Consider the following 18,299-nt stretch of genomic DNA (forward strand, 5'->3'; position numbering starts at 1 on the left):
GAGGAAACAGGAAAGCAGACAAGCGGTGGCTGGAGGAACAGGCATGGAGGCGTCTGGAGAGCAACCAGCGGGACCATTTGAAAACATCAGCAGATCACACTGCTCTGGTTAAAGCCCCTCGGGGATTTGGCTACACCTAGAACAAAGTGTGAAGTCCTTCCCTGACCTACAGGGTCCTCCAGAATCCAGCTCCCCTCCCTCCCCTTCTCCCTGTGCTCAATCGTCAGTCTGTCACTAGACTGCCTCCCCCACTTCAGAACCCCAACACGTCTTGTTCCCTCCGCCAAGAGCACGTCTGCCCAGACCTTCCACAGCTGTGCTCCCCACCCCACATCCAGTCTCTGCTCCAGTGTTACCTCTGCGGAGACGCCTTTCCCAGCCTGTCAAGTGGAAACAGACTCCCACACCCTAGAGCAGAAAGCAGAATCCTGCTCCCCACCTTCCCACACCAGGGACCCCCACTTAAGAGCCTTCTCTCGATGGAGCCCAGATCTCCCTGCTTTCCCTCATCCGTGTGATGCACCTGTCTACCACGCAGAGTTGATCTTTTTCCAGAACAGAGAAAGCAGCATAGCCCAATTCAGGTAAGGTGGTTTCTCCCCAAGTTGACTGAAATGTGGAAAAGTGCTCCCAGACCTCCTCGGGGTCCAGGGACCAGAAGCTGGCGCGTGGCAGCCAGGTCAAGGAAGAAACTGGGGACCAGGAGGTGTTCAAAGAGAGGGCATTACCAGAGAAAGAGAAAAAACAAAGATGCACTGTGGCCAAAAAGAAGGCTGAAGAACAGTAAGAGGGCAGGCTGAATCTCCCCGACTCTGGAGAGGAAAGTCTGAGGGCGTCTGAGGGAAAACAAGGACAGAGGAGAAGTCACTGAAGAAAAAAAGAGGGCATGGTGAGTGTTAAGAAGGGTGCCTTATGTGGGCCCTTGTTGTGTGCCGAGTGATGGATCGTTGAGTGCTGCATCCGAAACTGATGATGTACTACTGTATGTTGGCTAAGCGAATTTAAATTAGAAAATAAAAGATAAGAGATTGGGAGAGCCCTGAGGAGGCCTGCAGTTGCTGGAGCTCACTTTTCTGATGCAAACACAGCAGCGACATCAGAGCGGAGAACATACCTGCACCTTGCACAGAGGCCCGGGAAGGACTGGGGAAGGGACGGGCCGCAGGTGGAAGCTGCTGAAGGGAAGGAGTGTTTGTTCAGGCCCTAGACTTCCCGGGTTCGGGGGAGGTGGCTGCTCTGGCCAGAGGATGTCGGGGCTTCTGCCGGAGACCTACAGCAATGACACACAGAAGTGCACGTGCACATAACCTGTAAGCCACGTCTGTGCCCAGACGGAGCCGCCAAGCCTGTATCTGCACAATCAGACCCAACATTCTCATCTGGAGGGAAGCCCTGACCACCTGCCCCGAGGCCCTGTGGTCTTTCCATAGCCTTCCCTGGTGATTTCTCACTGACGTCGCTGCAGAAATGTGGGCGCACCGGACTGCGGCATGGGCCCCTGCGGGACGGGGCCCTGCGGGATGGGGCCTTGCGGGACGGCCCCTGCGGGATGGGCTCCTGAGGGATGGGGCCCTGAGGGAGGGCTCCCGGAGAGCACAGGGTCAGCACGGGGCCGCCTCTCTGACATCCCAGGGACTCATGCACCTGTGCTGGGACGTGCGTGCAGGGCAAGGAGCGGGGCTCCCCGCGCCACCCGGTCCTCCACGAACAGAGCCGGGAACGCAGGTGCGGGCGAGAAGGCTCGGTAGCACCTTGGCCCGGGCGGGCGCGGCCCGCACGCAGCGCAGTGTTCGCCAGTGCAGGCTCCGGTCGCCGCTCAGGCGCGTGTGGAAGGTTCGCGCAGAGGCTGTCACGAGCCCCAGACGCTCGAACCAGTGCGCTGACTGCGGCGACAGAAAAGAGAAACGCGCGCTCCTCCGTGAGCGCAGCTCCCGGCGCCCGGCTCCGGCTTCGTCCGCCACTCCACGCCCCGGTGCGGCCAGCCGCGACGGCCCCGCCCACTCTCCGCCAGCCGCACCCTCTCCCCGCGGTCCTGCCGGCCGCGCTTCCGCTTCCGGCTGAAGGGGCAGGGCTTCCGGTCGCAGGGTGGGCGGGGCCCGGAAGCGGCGGCGGCGGCGGTGGCGGAGCGGGGACTGCGGGGTCGGTCATGGCTGCGAACCTGAGCCGGAATGGGCCGGCGCTGCAGGAGGCCTACGTGCGAGTGGTCACCGAGAAGTCCCCGACTGACTGGTGGGCGCCGGGCCGGCCGGGCCGGGTGGGATGGGGGGCGGGCCAGGGCGGGAGGGGGTCCCGGGGGCTCCCCGCTCCCCCCACAGCGGCGCCCCGCGAGCTGCTGGCCCCACCACCGTCCCCCGCCGCTGCTCCGCCCCTCGGCCGGTCTCCATGTCGGATTGTGCGGCGGGGGTCGCTCGGTGGCTCCGCCAGCTTCTCCTTCCCAGCCCCGGGACTTCCCCACACACCGGGGCTCCCCGTGGCCCTCCCCGACGGAGCGCGAACCGGGCCCGGGTCTTCCGAGCGCCGCGTTCAGGGAGAGGCCTTTGAGCGGGCGCCCCGGACCTCGCCCGGCAACGGGCGCCCTGCCCCACGGCCAGGAGGTCTGGGTTTGGGTCTCTGGTTTTCTGGGAATGTGGATTCTCTCCAAGGATTCCCTTTCCTGTGCGAGCCGCGCGGACACCATTGACACAGCGGTGCTGGCTGTGTGGAGGAAGCCCCCACCATCCCTGCACCTGCCCGGGACACCCTCCACTCTGCCGTCGGGCCCCGGATGCGGCTTTCTAAGTCTGGAAGCCGGTCCGAAGTCTCTGGGATGGCCCTGGGCAGCCCCGGCGCAGGGTCAGCGGCTGGTCACTCTCCCGCTCGCTTCAGTTGTTTGCACTGACCAGTTCTGAGCACTTGCAGCCCCAAGAAATACTTTGGGTTTGGTGAACTAAGGTGACCCGCTGTGAGGAGCCTCTTCCCGGGGCAGGGGCAGGGCCCTCTCGGGGTGACTGCATGCTGTGCGGGGCTGATCACCACGCCCTGGTGGTCCTGGCTTGTGGCTTTCCCTGCCGCCTTCATACCCTGTGCTGTCGTGCACTGGGCCTGTTGGGGAAGAGCTTCAGAGCACCTGCTGCTGGGGTGTGCAGACGCCTCTCCTGCCTGGGACACCGCTGACCCTGATGGGACTTGGGTGCTGCGTTGCTGGGGAGCCAGGTGGTTCCTCTGTCCGGAACACATGCATGTAGTTAGGGAGTGCGTTTGGGAGCAGTGGGATTTCTCTGCCTTCTCCATCTCAATGCTTTAGGAGGGTCTCCCACACTTTAGGCACTTACTTTACCAGGAGTTTCTAAATGTCCACCCCCGTCCCTACCTGTCTCCTGCTCTCTGAGGGCCGTCATACCTCTGCTGTTACTCCAAACCCTGCTGACCGGCTCACACGGGGCGCGTGCCGTTTCACATCCACCTGCGGCCTTGTGCCTTTGGGCCCGCAGCATGTCGGCCCCCTCCGGTCCTGCTTGGCTGGGGTGTTGCTGTTTTATGTGCTCCTGAGTAGCTGGCCTGGCCCTTCCTGACGTACCTGCGAGACTCCTGGGCCCCCTGCTGCCTTCCTTCCGATCTCTTCATTCTCAGGGACCACCACTGCTCTGGGGATGATGTCCCACAGTTCTGCTGGCAGCTCAGGCCTCGCATGTTTCTGGCTCTTTCTTGGCTTCTCGGAGTTGTCTGCTACCACCTTGGTCTGAAACTCACCCACCCAGCTTCTCTCTGTCCCCCCCCCCCTCCAAGGGTGCTGAGCCTCTGCCCCCCACCCCCGCCCGAGCCGACCCGTCTGGCAGCACTCCAGGTCTACACCCAGTGGTGCGAGCCCCCGGCTTTTGATCTCCCTGTCACGGCCATTAAGCACCTCAGCAGATAATGTGTGGCGGGCCCCCACTCATGAGCTGAGCAGGTATCTAGATCGTGCTACTTCGGTGCTTAAACTCGGCAGCTTCCTCTTTCACAGTAAGTAGAGCCCAGTCATCTCACCTCAGCTGTGAGGCCCTGTGGGGCCAGCTCCTGACCCCCTCCTTCTACTCCTCCCACTTACCACACTGGGGCCACACCTCTTTGTCACCACGGTGGCCTTCTTTCTCTTCCTCAGATGTGCAAGCTGCTTCCTCCTCAGAGCCCTTGCTCTGGCTGCTTCCCCATTCTAGAGCACCTTCCCCATGGTCCCAGGGCTCCCCAGACGTCTCAGTGCTGACACCGCTTTCTTGGGAGAGGCCTTGCTCAACTGCTGGCTCCTTGTGTGACTTTGCCCAAACACGCACCAGACACCTTCAGTGGGCCCTGTCTCTGTCCCCGGTGCGGTCAGTGCCTGCATGCACAGCGACCTGAGAAGGAGACAGAAGATGTGGCAGAGGATACCAGTGGGAGGAAGTGGTCTCCAGTTTGGTGGGTCATGAAAGGTTTCCCAGGCAGAGTGGGCAGCTTCCGGCTGGGTCCTGAAGCCAGGTGGGCCGGAGAGCAGGCCCATCAGCTCTCCATCACCGGCCTCGGTCCTGGTTCCCCTGATTGTTCTAGATTGAGGCATGTTTGTTTCCCTCCTGCTCCCTCTTTACTACCTGACAGGACATTAGTGTTGGTGTGTTTCTTTTTGGTCTCCCGTTAGAAAGGAAGCTCCGTGGTCAGGTCCATGGTCAGGGCCTCTGGGGATTTACTGGACGCTTCATGACGGGAGCAGGAAGGAGCAGGTCCTCAGTATGTGTGTTTGGAAGGGATGCTTGAGTTCCCAGGCGCTCCGTGCGCCACACTCTTGTGTGCTGTGCCAGGCCAGCACGCGCCTCTTCCATGGTGATTTGAAAGAGGGATGGGAGTCCGTTGAATGTGGGATTGAGTCTCTGAGCTGCAAACATTCAAGAAGGTGGCTTGGGCCAGAGCCCGGGGTGGAGGGGAGGGCAGGCGCCAGGCATGGACCTTGGCTCCTACGAGCTGCTGGGTCCCTTCTTGGAAGCAGTCTGTGCTGCCTGCTGCCTGTCTGTTGTCCCCATCTTCTGCACTCAGAGCTTGGTGGCTTTGAGATGTATGGGCTTCTTTCCTCCAGGCGGACGTCTGGACGTCCACGAACTCCCACATCTTTTCGCTGTTTGTCTGCGTGTTCCTTTTGGTATCTCTCCTCGGAGGTGCGTCCCCTGTGCCAGCTAGACCCTCAGGGCCTGGGTCTCCTTTCTTCCGACTTCTCAGTCTAGGCAGCTCTGCCTGGTGGCCATACCAAGGCCCTGGGGAAGCTGAATGAAGGCTGTTTTGGTTCCTGTCAGATTCTTTTTTTTCTCCCCCCCCAGATTTTATTTTTAAGTGAGCTCTACACCCATTGTAGGGCTCAAACCCTAACCCCGAGATCAAGAGTCACACACCAACTGAGCCATCAGGGCATCCCGGTTCCTGTCACACTGTCACCCCACAGCCCCTATCTGGCCCTCTTCGGCAAGCCTGTCTGGGCACAGAGCGTGGGGATGGCCTGCTGGTCCAGGTTCTGCCTTTGACTTGTCTGCTGGGTCAGCACCGGTACCCCATGGTCTGCCCCTCTGCCTGGAGCTGAATGGCAGCAGAGCTGGTATTGATGTTTGGGCTCCATGTGGGCTGTGGATAAGCCAGCTCTTCCAGAATGTTCTCCATGGGTAACCTCTGCTCTGGTCAAGGGGCTTTCCATGCCCCAGATGTAAAAAAATTTGCCATATTTCCTTAACTTCTCTGGGGGTCACATTCATAAGCATCTTTCCCAGAGTTCTTAGGAACAGTTAGTCTCACAGGAAAAGGCAGGGGCAGCCTAGGGTCACCTGTGGAAAGTTAAGGCTCCTCCAGAAAGAGGATTTTGCCCAGCCAAGGAGTCTGTCCTGTAAGGAGCCTGACTTCATGCTGAGTCATGGCCCATGTGGCTTCTGGGTTTTCTAGAAGAGTCCCAAGCCCAGAGCGACCTGTTCTGCCAAATCTTCAGGTTTCAGAAGACAGAGCAGACCTGCACAAGGGCATGGGGCACCTTCCCAGTGCCTGATGCGCCCACCCGGCTCTCACTTCTCCCTGGGTGCCTCGGGTTGAGGAAGGTGTGGAAGGTTGCCTCAATACAGCTCACCAGCCCTGGGTGCCGGGCCAGTCAGTCAGTCGAGCTTGCGGCTCTTGATCTTGGGGAGGCGAGTTCCAGCCCCACGTTGGACATGGAGCGTCTTTCAGATCAAACAACCTTCACAGCTCGGTGTTTCTCATGGCAGACAGGGGCTCCCTGCGTAAGTTTGTCCCTCAGGAGAAGCTGCCGCGCCAAGGCCTGAGAGGCCCCAGCTCTGGGAGGCCTTTCGAGCTCCTGCCTTGTGGGCCAGTGGGGCCGGTAGCCACCGTGCTCCGCTCGTGGTGGGTGCTGCGGGAACACCGGTCACAGAGCTTGTTTGTGTTGTGTTTCAGGGCTCTCTTCACCTACGAGGGTAACAGCAATGACATCCGTGTGGCCGGCACTGGGGGTGAGTATGGCCCAGTGAGGATGCCAGTGGGCTGACGGGGGCTGGATGCCCCAGGAGGCAGGTGTGGGGGAAGGGAGAGAGTCGCAGCCAGCAGTGTCCCCAGCGGCTGGCATTTCAGCCCTCACTGTGCGTGGAGGGAGCCGCAGGCACGCAGGTGTCCCCTACAAGTAGCAAGCCTGCCATGACCGTCCCCACAGTAGCCTCAGTGCTGGGGAGCCACTCACCGCTCTCTTTATGGGGAGGGTCTAAGAGCTGAGCCCGAGCGTTACTATGGGACATTCCCATCTGCTCAGGGCCCTTCGTGGGGCCCCAAACAGCGGGCAGGCTGTTGCAGGGACTGTCCCTTTGAAAGCCTGGTGCCTAGGGGCGCCTGGGTGGCTCAGTGGGTTAAAACCTCTGCCTTCAGCTCAGGTCATGATCCCAGAGTCCTGGGATCCAGCCCCATATCCTGTTCTCTGCTCCACAGGGAGCCTGCTTCCTCCTCTCTCTCTCTCTGCCTCTCTGCCTACTTGTAATCTTTGTCAAATAAATAAATAAAATCCTTTAAAAAATTTTTTTGAAAAAAGAAAGCCTGGTACCTAATTTGTAGCAGAAATGACATCCCTTTTTTCTCGGAACTCCCTGTGGGTTTTATAGGAATGGGTATTTTTTTCTTTCTTTCTTTCTTTTTTTTTTTTAAGATTTTATTTATTTATTTGAAAGAGAAAGAGAGATCACAAGTAGGCAGAGAGGCAGGCAGAGAGAGGGGGGGAAGGAGGCTCCCCGCTGAGCAGAGAGCCCGATGAGGGACTCGATCCCAGGACTGTGAGATCATGACCTGAGCTGAAGGCAGAGGCTTAACCCACTGAGCCACCCAGGTGCCCCTAGGAATCGTTTTAAAACTGGGGGGTGTACAGCATTGCCTGAGGTCCTTGTCACAGATGCAGATCCCACACCCCGCCAGCTCCTGTAAGTCCGTGTAGTGGGGAAGGACCAGGAGTCTGATTCTGATGCAGGCGGCCCTGAGAACCCTGGCTCGGGGGCAGGTTGGGTTTCCCTTCCCAGTGGGCGTTGTGCAGGGCCAGCCACGGGCACAGGGCTCGTTGACGCCCCCTATGCCTGCTGCAGAGGGGGGCCTGGAGGAGATGGTGGAGGAGCTCAACAGCGGGAAGGTGATGTACGGCTTCTGCAGGGTGAAGGACCCCAACTCCGGTCTGCCCAAGTTTGTCCTCATCAACTGGGTATGTGGAACTGGGGGACCCCAAGTTCTCATCTGGGTGTGACCCGGGAAAACTTTGCCTTCTTTCCTCCTCTTCTTTCTGTGATGGGAGCAGAGGAGGATTTGCCTTCAGGGCAGCTCACAGGCAGTGAACGAACGGGAGTGGCTGGAGTGTGTGTGGCCTGAAGGACTGCGAGGGTGTTACCAGCGCAGAATCCCCTGCTCTGCCCCCAAGCCCAGAATCATTCCCACAGAACAGAGCACACAGTGCAGTCGCATGACACCCTTGCCTTTGTCCCAATCAGAGGAGTCGTCCTGAGGGAGCAGGGGGCCTGGGCCTGGAGAAGGCTCAGAGAGAACGGGACCCCTGGATAGGACTAGGAAGCTCGGAGCCGCCCGTGCCCAGCGGAAGCAGGCAGTCATCCTGCCTCAAGAACCTCCTTGACCTGGAGCTGTGGGGTTCACCTTATCCTCTGCTGCACCCCAGGGAGGGTGGTGGCTCTGAGGGAGCTGGCAAGTCACACCAGGTGTGTTGTGTTGCAGACGGGTGAGGGTGTGAACGACGTGCGGAAGGGAGCGTGCGCCAACCACGTCAGCACCATGGCCAGCTTCCTGAAGGTGAGGATGCCCCCCCCCCCCACACCGGGGCCTCCCACGGCGCCTGGGCGGGTGTGAGCGCTGTTGCAGCCAGAGCTGGAAGCGGGTCCACACCTGATGCTTCCTCCAGACTCAGGTGCTACCAGAGGCTGCTGCACTCATGCTTGGCGAGTGCCCAGGAGGCTGCGCTGCGGCTGGAGCCCCCAGTGAGCTGAGCTTCCTCCACCGGGGAGGAAGGATGGATGACTATGTCCTTCTTGAGCACAGAGAGCATCGTGTGCGGCTAGTCCTGGGGCGCGAGGCCTTGGCTTCCGCTGGTTTTGTGAGGGTTTGTTCAGCCGTGTTGTCAGGAGCTGGAGGAGACGGGAAGTTGCCCTGGCCTGGCCCTGCTGCGTTCCTTTCCAGCTCACCTCATTCAGTTCCAAAACCGCTTGTCGTTTGCTTGGCAGGTTACCTCGCGTGTCTGTGGCTCCTGTCTGAGAGGCTCAGGACTTTGATTTCTAGCCTGCCAACTCTTCTTCAGATAGGCTTCAGTTTATCCATCTAGGAGCCAGGAGAGGATCCCAGGCTTGCTGGGTGTTTACTAACAGCAAGTGACGCCATGGATCTGACTTGTCAAAAAGAAATTGGTGGCGGGGCCCCCTGGCTGGCTCAGTGAGGGGAGCACGTGACACGCAGTCTCGGGGCTGAGAGTTCAAGCCTCCAGTTGGGTGTAGAGATACTTGAATAAATAAAACCTAAAGAACTTCAGAAAAGAAAGAAATGGGTAGAAAGAAGAAGAAATTGCGTTTTGTGGAAAATGAGTTTCCAGATTCTTTTTGAAGTTCGCTTTTGTGAATTAGAAGGGATCTCTCTCGTGCCTGGGCCTGCAGCAGGGGTGCCCGGCACCTGGGAACAAGCTGCAGCAGGGCCACGGAGGGCAGAGACTGCGTGCCTGTGCTGGGACAAGTGCAGTGTGTTTGTCTCAGGAGCTTTGTCGGCCCTGAGGTCCTCAGCCCAGAGCCCGGGACGACAGTTGTCCTCGCTGTGCTCCCTGAGCTGTGCGTCTTGTCCTCTCCTGGACTTGCAACGCCTGCGTGCTGTCCTGCCACAGGGGGCCCACGTGACCATCAACGCGAGGGCCGAGGAGGATGTGGAGCCCGAGTGTATCATGCAGAAGGTGGCCAGAGCCTCGGGTGCCAACTATGCCTTCCACAAGGAGAGCGGCCGTTTCCAGGATATGGGCCCTCAGGCCCCGGTGGTGAGTGCTCCCTGGGCCCAAGTGTGGCAGGCAGGAGCCAGCAGATGGGCTGGTTTCTCCCTCATGGGTCTGGGCTCCTGCCTGCCTGGCTTTTGGTCCCTGGGCCCCATTCCGGTGCCGACGGTGACCCCGTGCCAGCCGGAAGCTGGAGCTGCCCCTGGTGGGCCAGGCGCTAGTGGGCATGAGGAGCAGCCCTCTGTGCTGCCTGCTGGTTCCACTGGCTGGTCTGGAGCCTCTCATACCCCAGGGACAGTCCAGTCACGAGGCCACAGCACCAACATGTCCTGCACAGTCCTGGGTGGTGGGCTCCGTGGAGGGATGTGAGGTAGGCAGGCAGGCCCCTCCCCATCGGGGGCAGACGCCAGGTACCGTGGCTGTGGGGAGCCCAGTTCCTGGGGCACAGCTGGGGTCTGTGGAGATTCCCTGGCCACTGCCACGGTGGTTGGCTATCTGAGGGAACAAGATATCTGTGGCTTCCATCCACAGGGGCCTGGTGCAGCCAGAGACCCCCGTCGACGTTGTCTGGTGGCTCTCAGGGCCCTCAGGCCATCTTGTGTTGGCTGGTCTCTGGAGGGGGCACCAGGCCCGGTGCAGTCCCCATGGCTGTTGCTTGAGCCCTGGGCTCCTGAGGGCAGCCCCACAGAGGACCCTCTGTCGTGTGCAGGGCTCTGTGTACCAGAAGACCAACGCCATATCTGAGATCAAAAGAGTTGGCAAAGACAGCTTCTGGGCCAAAGCAGAGGTGAGTGCCGTGGGGCGCATGGAGCACAGCTGCCCCTCAGAGATGGTGCTGCAGCGCCATCCTCACTGTTCCTCAGGTTCTCTCACAATAAGCTCGCGGGACACACGCCCTTGGTTGTGCCTGTGGCCAGGCGAAGGCCAAGCGGGCTCTGGTTGCTGGGCCGGTGGGCGGCCCTTCTAGGCGGCGCCGCACGGATGCCCGGGTAGCCCAGGAATGGGAGGGTGCAGGTGCCGAGTGGGGCAGGTCGGCCGCTGTCCCTGCAGAAGGAGGAGGAGAACCGCAGGCTGGAGGAGAAGCGGCGGGCGGAAGAGGAGCGGCAGCGGCTGGAGCAGGAGCGTCGGGAGCGGGAGCTGCGCGAGGCCGCCCTCCGGGAGCAGCGCTATCGGGAGGAGCAGGGCAGCGAGGCCGGGCCCCAGAGGTGAGGCCCCAGAGTTAAGAGGGAGGGAGGGTCCCGAGTGGGCTATGGCTGGGCTGCAGCTCCTGCCTCCGCCCCTCCCAGCAGGAAGAGTGAGCAGCAGGAAGTGGTTTCAAGGAGCCGAGAGGAGCAGGTGAGACTTGCGTGCCCCCCACCCCCCGAGGGTCTGTGGCAGTAATGCCGGGGCTGTTCCTGATGTGCCAGGGGGTATGGTCCTGCGGCCAGCTGGGGCACAGTGGAACCTGGGACACGTGGGTGCACCGGAGGTGGCGGTGGAGAGGGCAGTAAAGGGCAAGATGTGGGCAGCATGGCCCTCCACCTGGTCCTGGACGAGGCCCTCGAGCCCCTCTTCACTGCTGGGCCCATGTGCCCCCCTGCAGGAGCCAGTCAGCCAGCCAGCACACCCACGTGAGATTTTCAGGCAGAAGGAGAGGGCCATGTCTACCACATCCATCACAAGCCCCCAGCCAGGTGAGTCTTTCCTCTGGGTCTAGGCACAAGGCAGGAGCAGGCAGAGGCTGGGGTCCCAGTGCATGGTCCCCAGAAGTAGCAACAGAGGCAAGGAAGCAAGGAGAGCCTGGACTTCTCTAAGGGTAGCTTCTGGGAGGGGAGGCTGGGCCTTAGGTGTTCCTTTCCTGCCCATGGCCTTGTCCTGCAGCCACCTGGAAAGGAAGGGCCATGTATGGCTTCAGAGGGAGACTTTCCAGCCAGCCCCACTCCACTAACTCTTGGTATAGCTTGCACATGGTGGCCGGGCCCCAGAGCCTCTGTCACTCCCCTCTTTGCCCCCAAGGACACGGGATGGGCACTGCCATCAGCTCTCCCACACTGGGGGGCTGCTTGAAGCATACTGTGTGTGTGATGTGTTTCTGCAGCGGCTGTGTGTGCCCCTACCCTCTCTCCCCTCCCTGTGACAGCTATGTCCCGGGACAGGTCCCTACTCCAGGCAGCACAGGGGACAGAAGCAGTATACCCAGCTCATCTCTCCCGCGTCCAGCACTTGCATGTTTACCTTTGTTTGCAGGCAAGCTCAGGAGCCCTTTCCTGCAGAAACAGTTCACCCAGCCAGAGACCCTCCGCAGCCCGGAGCCCACTCAGGCCTCCTCGAGGCCCAGGGCAGGCAAGGCGCTTGGCTGCCCCATGGGGGCCTGGGGGTAGGAGTGTGGGAGGGAGGAGGGCGTCTGCACCCCTCCCCGGGCTCAGCGTGGGCCGCACCCTCCCATGCAGATGTCCCTGAGGACCTGGCGCCTAGCCCTCCGCAGTGTGCAGTGCAGGCAGAAGAGGAGGCTGTGTACGAGGAGCCTCCAGAGCAAGAGACCGTCTATGAGGAGCCCCCGATGGTGGGTTCCCTGCAGCGGGGCACAGCTGTGAAGGGGCCACCTGCCCAGAAACACTCTCTTCACCCATGCCAGGCACGGGGTGCCTGACTTTCCGGCGGCCGCTGCATGGGGATTCTCTTGTTCAAGGAGTGGCCCCAGGGAGTACATGGTCTAGCACTCATCTGCTGGCCAGGAAGGTCCTGGGGCAGGGGGACATCTTGGGGGCAGTAGGATGGCAGCAATCCTGTGCCCTTCCCCCAGGCCCGGTGTAGGCCTGTAACGTGGGGCCCAGATTTCTCTTCTTTCCGTGCAGGAACAGGTGCCACAGCAAGATGCCGGCTCTGAGCACGTGGACCACTACCCGGGGCTGAGCGGCAAAGGGCTCTGTGCGCGAGCCCTGTACGACTACCAGGCAGGTAATGTGCAGTGGCCCAGCCACTCATCCTGCAGGGCCCCGCATCAGGAGGCAGGCTTCTGACGCTCCCTTGGGACTCAAGGAAGGTGGGGGAAGGATGGGGTGGATGCCCTGCACGGCCTGGGCCTTCCCATTATGCTGGGCAGCTGCCCGTGAATATCAGTTGCCGGCGTTGTGCTAGAGCCCGGGGGTGTGAACAGAGGGTGGGTGGACCCTGCGCACCGGAACCCGGGGACCTGCCTGGAGGCTCAGGAAGCAGGCTGCTGTGCGGAGGCAGGGGGCCTGGAGTCAGGTCCTGCTAGAAGGTGTGTTGGGGGAAAGTGGCCATCAGGAAGGGCCCCCAGCCTCCAGTGCAGCCTCCAACTCCCCATCCCGCAGCTGATGACACGGAGATCTCCTTCGACCCCGAAAATCTCATCACGGGCATCGAGGTGATCGACGAGGGCTGGTGGCGTGGCTATGGTCCGGACGGCCACTTTGGCATGTTTCCTGCCAACTACGTGGAGCTCATCGAGTGAGGGTCCTCTGCTGCTGGCCGCGCCGAGGTCATCCTACCTTTCCCCCCCACGCGTGCTTCTCTTACTGCCGGGGATGTGACGTGCGTGCTGCGAGAGCCACACGGCACTCCTCTGGGCATGGGACCCCCCTGCAAAGAAGACAAGCCCTTGGGATCTCTCAGACTAGGGTGCTCAGCCTATCACTCTAGATGCAGCAATACCCTGTGATCCCCAAACGTGCTCTGGCTGCTGTGGGCCCTCCCAGACAGCCTGGCCTTTGACCCCCACGGAGGACAGGAAGCCGTGGTGTGGCCTCACCGGGCGGTCTGAGCAGGGGCCTTTGCCTTGTGGTTCCTCTCCTCCTGGCCCTAAGGGATGGTGGCTTTGGCTGGTAGCAATCTTCGGGAACAGTGACCTTAGCATTTAGGACCAAAGTCTGGGGGGGTCATGACGGTTTGGGCAGCAGGTCATCTTTCTCGGTCCTGCCCTATGTCCCCGTTCCCTGTTCCTCCACCCGGGGCTGCAGACTGTGCGAAGTGGCGCAGGGATGACCGAACCCCCATCTGAGTGTGTGATCAGCAAACCCACGTCCTTCCCCGGTGTGTGCTGTCACTGGATTCTGGTTCCGGGGGAGTGACCAGAGGGCTGATGCCTGCTGTCACACACTATCCATCCCAGGCCACCTGTGTCTGCTTCCAGAGTGAGCACTGCCCTACTGTGGCCTGAATGCCGTCGTGTGAAAATCGACCCCTTCCGGGGTGCGTGGGGGTGTGTGCGGGTGTGTGTGCCGACTGTGGCCACTAGGAGAGGCATAAATGTCAAGATGTGACTCACGTCAGCCTGTTGCATTTCCATGTTCTGGGAGGGGCTGGCGGCCGCCCTCCCTGCCCGTACGGAGTGCGTGCACAAGTGTCGAGTGAGGTGTCTGGAGCTGCCGTTTCCCTTGTGCTCTGGCGGCTGCCAGGGAGGAGCAGCCGGGGTGATGGCTGCACTGGGACCCATGGCCCCGGGTGCTGGCAGATGGCCCCCTTGTCCCCTAGGCTGCAAAGGCAGGCCTCACCAGCCCTGATTCTCCGCCCCCAGCTCCGGAGGCACCAGGAGTCCCGTGTTGTCAGCTCAGAGGCCAGTGGTGGGCATGTCCCCAGCTATGGGGACACCCAGGGGGTGGGACTCAGTACCACCTCACCCTGCCCAGCCTGGGGCTACAGGGACGGCAGGGACAGCCCACCCGAGGGAAGCTAGCCATGAGGTGGTGTCCTCACTGCAGTACTCACTCACTGGGGACAGCTGGGTTACCCCAGGCACCCCGATGCTTGGGCAAGGTTACCAGGTGGCCATCACCATACAGGGCTTGCTATAAGGTACTTGATAGCCTGGCTCAGGGATGAGACTCCTGCCCTTGGTTTCTGGGCCCCTCCCACCTAATCGGGTGGGCAGCAGGGCCTGAGGGCACTGGGGCAGGGATTGTGGAGCCCTTTGCTCAGGGCCTTGGAGCTAGGCATGCCGGGGCTACACCAGACTCAAGGTGGTTGGAGCAAGTGCCTTTATTCCCAGAAACCCACCCTTCATTTGGCCTTGCCCTGGGCGGCCACAGCCTCCATGGCCTTCCGCACGGTTTCCTCGTCCCCCAGGAACCGCATGGGCTTGGTGGGCTTCAGCGTCTGGTCCAGCTCGTACACGATGGGGATCCCCGTCGGCAGGTTCAGCTCCATGATGGCCTGGTCCGACATCCCTGAACCAGGGGAACAGGTCCTTAATCCTCTTGGCCAGTCAGCCAGGCAGCAGCCCTCCCATCCCCCGCAGCAAGGCCCCACACAGATGCCCCTGGAGATGGCGAGACTGAGTGGCCTGCAGAAATAGCATGGTAAACCAGGACCTTGTTCCCCGAACCAGAAGCCACTGAGACCTGGGGCTGTGCTGTTGGTCTCTTCTGTTTGGTTTCTAGAACATTCTAAATTCCAGCCATCAGGAGCAGGGGTGCTCCTGACAACCAGGGGTGGAGGGACAGCGAGCAGGGCTGCCTGTGACCAGGGCGGAGGGGAGGCTGTGGGTGGAAAGGGCGAGGTTTTCCAGGGAAACCTGACCCTGCCGGCCTCTGCAGCCCCTGGCCTGGAATAGCAGCTTGACCTTTGCGGCTCTGGCACCCCAGCTCCCACTTCCCCGTTCTCCAGGCAGTAGGAGACTGCAGTGAGGCTGGCCTCCGTACTCCTCTCCCAGACCCAGTCCCTGGAGAGCAGGGACACGAGGTGGTCTTGAGGGTGGACTGGGGCTGGCCAGGCCTCAGAGGCCTGCCTGTCTGTGCTCTGGCCAGCTCCCTGTTGACCTCCAGAGCAGGGGGCTTGGGGCTCCCCACCCTACTGGCCTTCTTCCCTTTCCACACTTAAGCCTAAAGGCCAAAGATCTGTGAGTGTCCGAGAGAGCCCAGTGGAGGAGCGCACCGGGCTCCCTGCTGCGAACCCAGCTACAGGCTGGGCTCGAGGACAGCTGCACCCCTGCACCTTCTTGACTGGTCTTACCTTTTCCCTGTGTGGGTGTGAGCTGAGGGTCTGGGTTCCCCTGCCCTAGGCCTAATGAGCTCCCCCCCAACCCCAGAGAAGGTGGTGGAGATCCAGCAAGTGAAGTGACTTGCCCAGGGCCACACAGCAGTAGAGCTGGGGCCAGACAGCCCTGCTTTGGCCATAGGGCCTGGGCGTCCTTGGGCATGGCCTTACCATCTTTCCCAGGCACATGTCCAGGAAGCCCAGCCAGCCCCAGGCCTCTGGGCCCGGGTTGGAGCAGCAGACGTTTCCACCCTCAATCTCCAGAAGGAAAGTCATTGTATATAGTGTCCCAGTACACAAATGAGTAAAACAAACATTTTGCTAAGTAGTCTTTTTAAGTGGTTTTTTAGTCCTCCTAGTTCACAGTTTGATTCCTGACCCTGAGTGCTCGTGTGCAGAGCTGTCTGGCAGGGGGCACGTAGCTGAGATGAGAACTTGAGAGCCAAGTGATTCAAGGGCATGTGCCCCGTCGGCCCCCCCAACCTGCCTCTGCCCACACCCCCTGCAAGGATGGGCCTCACCTTCCAGGTGCTTGACGATGCCCCGAAGGCTGTTCCCGTGGGCCGCGATGAGCACTCTCTTGCCAGCCTTGATCTGGGGGGCGATCTCCTCGTTCCAGAAGGGTAGGGCCCGGGCAATGGTGTCCTTGAGGCTCTCGCAAGTGGGCAGCTCCCCGGGCTTTAGGCCTGCATACCGCCGCTCCTGGGGTCATCCACACCGCTGTTCTCTCCTCAGAAGGCCAGCACCCCATCCCCACCCGAGCCATCCCTGAGGCCCTGCCCACCCTAGACCCTTCCCTGGTGTCCCAGGCAGCGCACCTTGCTGATGGAGTTGTAGTAGGGGTGCTTCTCATCCATGGGGGGCGGCGGGATGTCGAAGGAGCGTCTCCAGATCTTCACCTGCTCCTCCCCGTGCTTGGCGGCCGTCTCAGCCTTGTTGAGCCCCGTGAGGCCCCCGTAGTGTCTCTCGTTGAGGCGCCAGGTGCGCACCACGGGCAGCCACATCTGGTCTGTGCCGTCCAGGATGGTCCAGAGGGTGCGGATGGCCCGCTTCAGCACTGACGTGTAGCAGACATCAAACTCCATCTTGGCGTCCTTGATGGCCTGGGCACCCCTCTTGGCCTCCTGGGCCCCCTTCTCGCTCAGCTCCGCATCGAACCAGCCACAGAAGCGGTTCTCCTGGTTCCAGGTGCTCTCGCCGTGCCGGACCATCACAAGGCGGTGGGTGGACATGGTGGCGCCAGAGCCGCAGGCAGGGACGGCGGCCTCCCCGGTGCACCCGGTTTTATAACAGTCTGTCCGCAGCCCCCCCGCCCCCACACCAACTGCCAGTCAGCATTCCAGGCTGGACGGGCGGCAGCAGGTGGCCAGTAGCAAAGCCTAGGGGGAGGGCAGGCTGAGAGCCAGCCTTAAAATAGCCCCAGCAGCCACCCACGCAGCCACCCGCACCGGGGCTGGGTGGGGCTGCGCGCAGGATAGGGCATGAGGGGCAGAGTCCCCCACACGCCCGGAAGGTGCTGCTGGCGGGAACCCAGCTGGTTTCTGAGCACTCGCTCCTCCCTGCAGGCAGGAGGGGGCCACAAGCCCAGTGGCTGGTCCTCATCACCATAACTGGGAACAAGCGAGCCTGCATTCCGCCAAGGCAGCTGGCTTGTGTAAAGAGGAGTCTGTGTCTGCCCATGTACACGTCTGTGCACACGTGCGTGGGCACAAGTGTGCCTGGGTGTGATATGTACACATGTGTGTCCATGTCACTTGTTGCATTTGTGTGCACGTGCAAGCCTGTGAGTGGCCAGGAGCTTCCCCCGGTGGCTCTGCTCTGCTCAGCTGGGCATGGGGTCTGCTTTCCCCAGGAGTTCTGGCCCCCCTCCCCAGCTCCCTCTGCCCTGCCCGCAGGATGAGTACCGAGGGGGCCTGTGGCCGATGGCCAGGCCGAGGGGTGGGCCTGGTGACCTCACCTCCACTAGTCCCCTCGAGGAACAGAAGGGAGTGAAAGGTCAGGTCCCTGTGGGCAGAGCCAGGGGAGTGGGTGGGGGCCAGCAGTTGGGCCCTGCAGGAGGGGCACGAGGCCATAGTGCGGGCAGGGGGCTGAGCTGAGCCGGCCAGCACTGTTCCCAGGACAGCCAGGGGAGCTGGAGGGGTTGGGCCAGAGGGGAGCTAAGGATGCTGCTGCCACACTCTCCCACCCGACCTGCCGTCACCCAGGCTCAGGCTTGCCCCTCCCCACCGAAACCACCTTTCAAAGAAAGAAATCTGAGAGGCATGCCCCACAGAGCCACGGGCTGTCGGGTTCATGTCCAACAGGAGCATGGGCCGAGGGTGGGTGTTGGGGACCGGACCTCTACATTCAGATTTGGGAGGGTGGAGGCCACCCTCCTCCTTGCAGCGCCACATGTAGGCAGGCCTTGCGGCTCTACCCTTGTTAGAGCCACACCGCTATGTGGTCTGCTTTTTGTCCCTTCTACTGCAAGTCATGCCCTGGGGGCCCAGCAGAGAGCCAGGCAGGAAGCTCCTGTTCAGTGGGGGATGAGGAAGATCCAAGCTACTCAACAAGTTTCTTCCTGCGTCCCGGGAGGGCAGTGGGAGGGGGTAGAGATGGCACCTTGGAGGACGAGCTCTGGGGGACAGCACTACAGGCAGAGGGGCAGCAAAGAACCAGTCCCCACAGGAGAGTGTGGCAGAGGGACACAAGCAGGTGGGCCCTGCGTCCTGACTCGGATTTCTGGAGAAGCTTGATGCATGGCTTCAAGAACTTTATCCTTTTTTTTTTTTTTTTTTTTAACAGATCACAAGTAGAGAAAGAGGCAGAGGGAGAGAGGAAAGCAGGTTCCCTGCCGAACCCGTCACAGGGCTCCATCCCAGGACCCTGA

General features: G+C 61.2%; 2 protein-coding genes across 3 annotated transcripts; one reads left to right on the forward strand and one right to left on the reverse strand.

Annotated features, from left to right (window-relative positions):
• Positions 1–2,061: 2,061 nt before the first annotated feature.
• DBNL (drebrin like) lies at positions 2,062–13,723 on the forward strand. Of its 2 annotated transcripts, none has more exons than XM_082692071.1 (13): positions 2,062–2,229; positions 6,412–6,467; positions 7,575–7,687; positions 8,209–8,283; positions 9,356–9,502; positions 10,167–10,244; positions 10,508–10,662; positions 10,744–10,792; positions 11,040–11,130; positions 11,684–11,779; positions 11,887–11,999; positions 12,292–12,394; positions 12,772–13,723. In XM_082692071.1, exons 1-13 carry the CDS (start codon positions 2,147–2,149, stop codon positions 12,909–12,911), a joined length of 1,299 nt encoding a protein of 432 aa, XP_082548197.1. In that variant the 5' UTR covers positions 2,062–2,146; the 3' UTR covers positions 12,912–13,723. The 2 variants fall into 2 exon arrangements, with proteins under 2 accessions (XP_082548197.1, XP_082548198.1); XM_082692072.1 differs by having other exon boundaries at positions 10,747–10,792.
• Positions 13,724–14,416: 693 nt separating this feature from the next.
• Positions 14,417–16,784, reverse strand: PGAM2 (phosphoglycerate mutase 2). The gene is made up of 3 exons (XM_082692073.1): positions 16,249–16,784; positions 15,952–16,132; positions 14,417–14,622 (listed from the first exon to the last, which is right to left on the reverse strand). Exons 1-3 carry the CDS (start codon positions 16,660–16,662, stop codon positions 14,456–14,458), a joined length of 762 nt encoding a protein of 253 aa, XP_082548199.1. The 5' UTR covers positions 16,663–16,784; the 3' UTR covers positions 14,417–14,455.
• Positions 16,785–18,299: the final 1,515 nt, after the last annotated feature.

This window comes from Mustela nivalis (assembly GCF_964662115.1).
Source record: "Mustela nivalis genome assembly, chromosome: 12".
In the NCBI taxonomy this organism is placed as follows: domain Eukaryota; kingdom Metazoa; phylum Chordata; class Mammalia; order Carnivora; family Mustelidae; genus Mustela; species Mustela nivalis.

Bases quoted from the DNA above. Each gene is read 5' to 3' on its own strand.
- DBNL (XM_082692071.1), top strand. From the start codon at position 2,147: ATGGCTGCGAACCTGAGCCGGAATGGGCCGGCGCTGCAGGAGGCCTAC. The intron at 10,663-10,743 runs GTGAGGCCCCAG...CGCCCCTCCCAG, and splicing joins AGCGAGGCCGGGCCCCAGAG to CAGGAAGAGTGAGCAGCAGG. The intron at 11,131-11,683 runs GTGAGTCTTTCC...CTTTGTTTGCAG, and splicing joins CATCACAAGCCCCCAGCCAG to GCAAGCTCAGGAGCCCTTTC.
- PGAM2 (XM_082692073.1), bottom strand. From the start codon at position 16,662: ATGTCCACCCACCGCCTTGTGATGGTCCGGCACGGCGAGAGCACCTGG. The intron at 16,133-16,248 runs GTGCGCTGCCTG...GGATGACCCCAG, and splicing joins ACTACAACTCCATCAGCAAG to GAGCGGCGGTATGCAGGCCT. The intron at 14,623-15,951 runs GTGAGGCCCATC...CCCCTGGTTCAG, and splicing joins CATCGTCAAGCACCTGGAAG to GGATGTCGGACCAGGCCATC.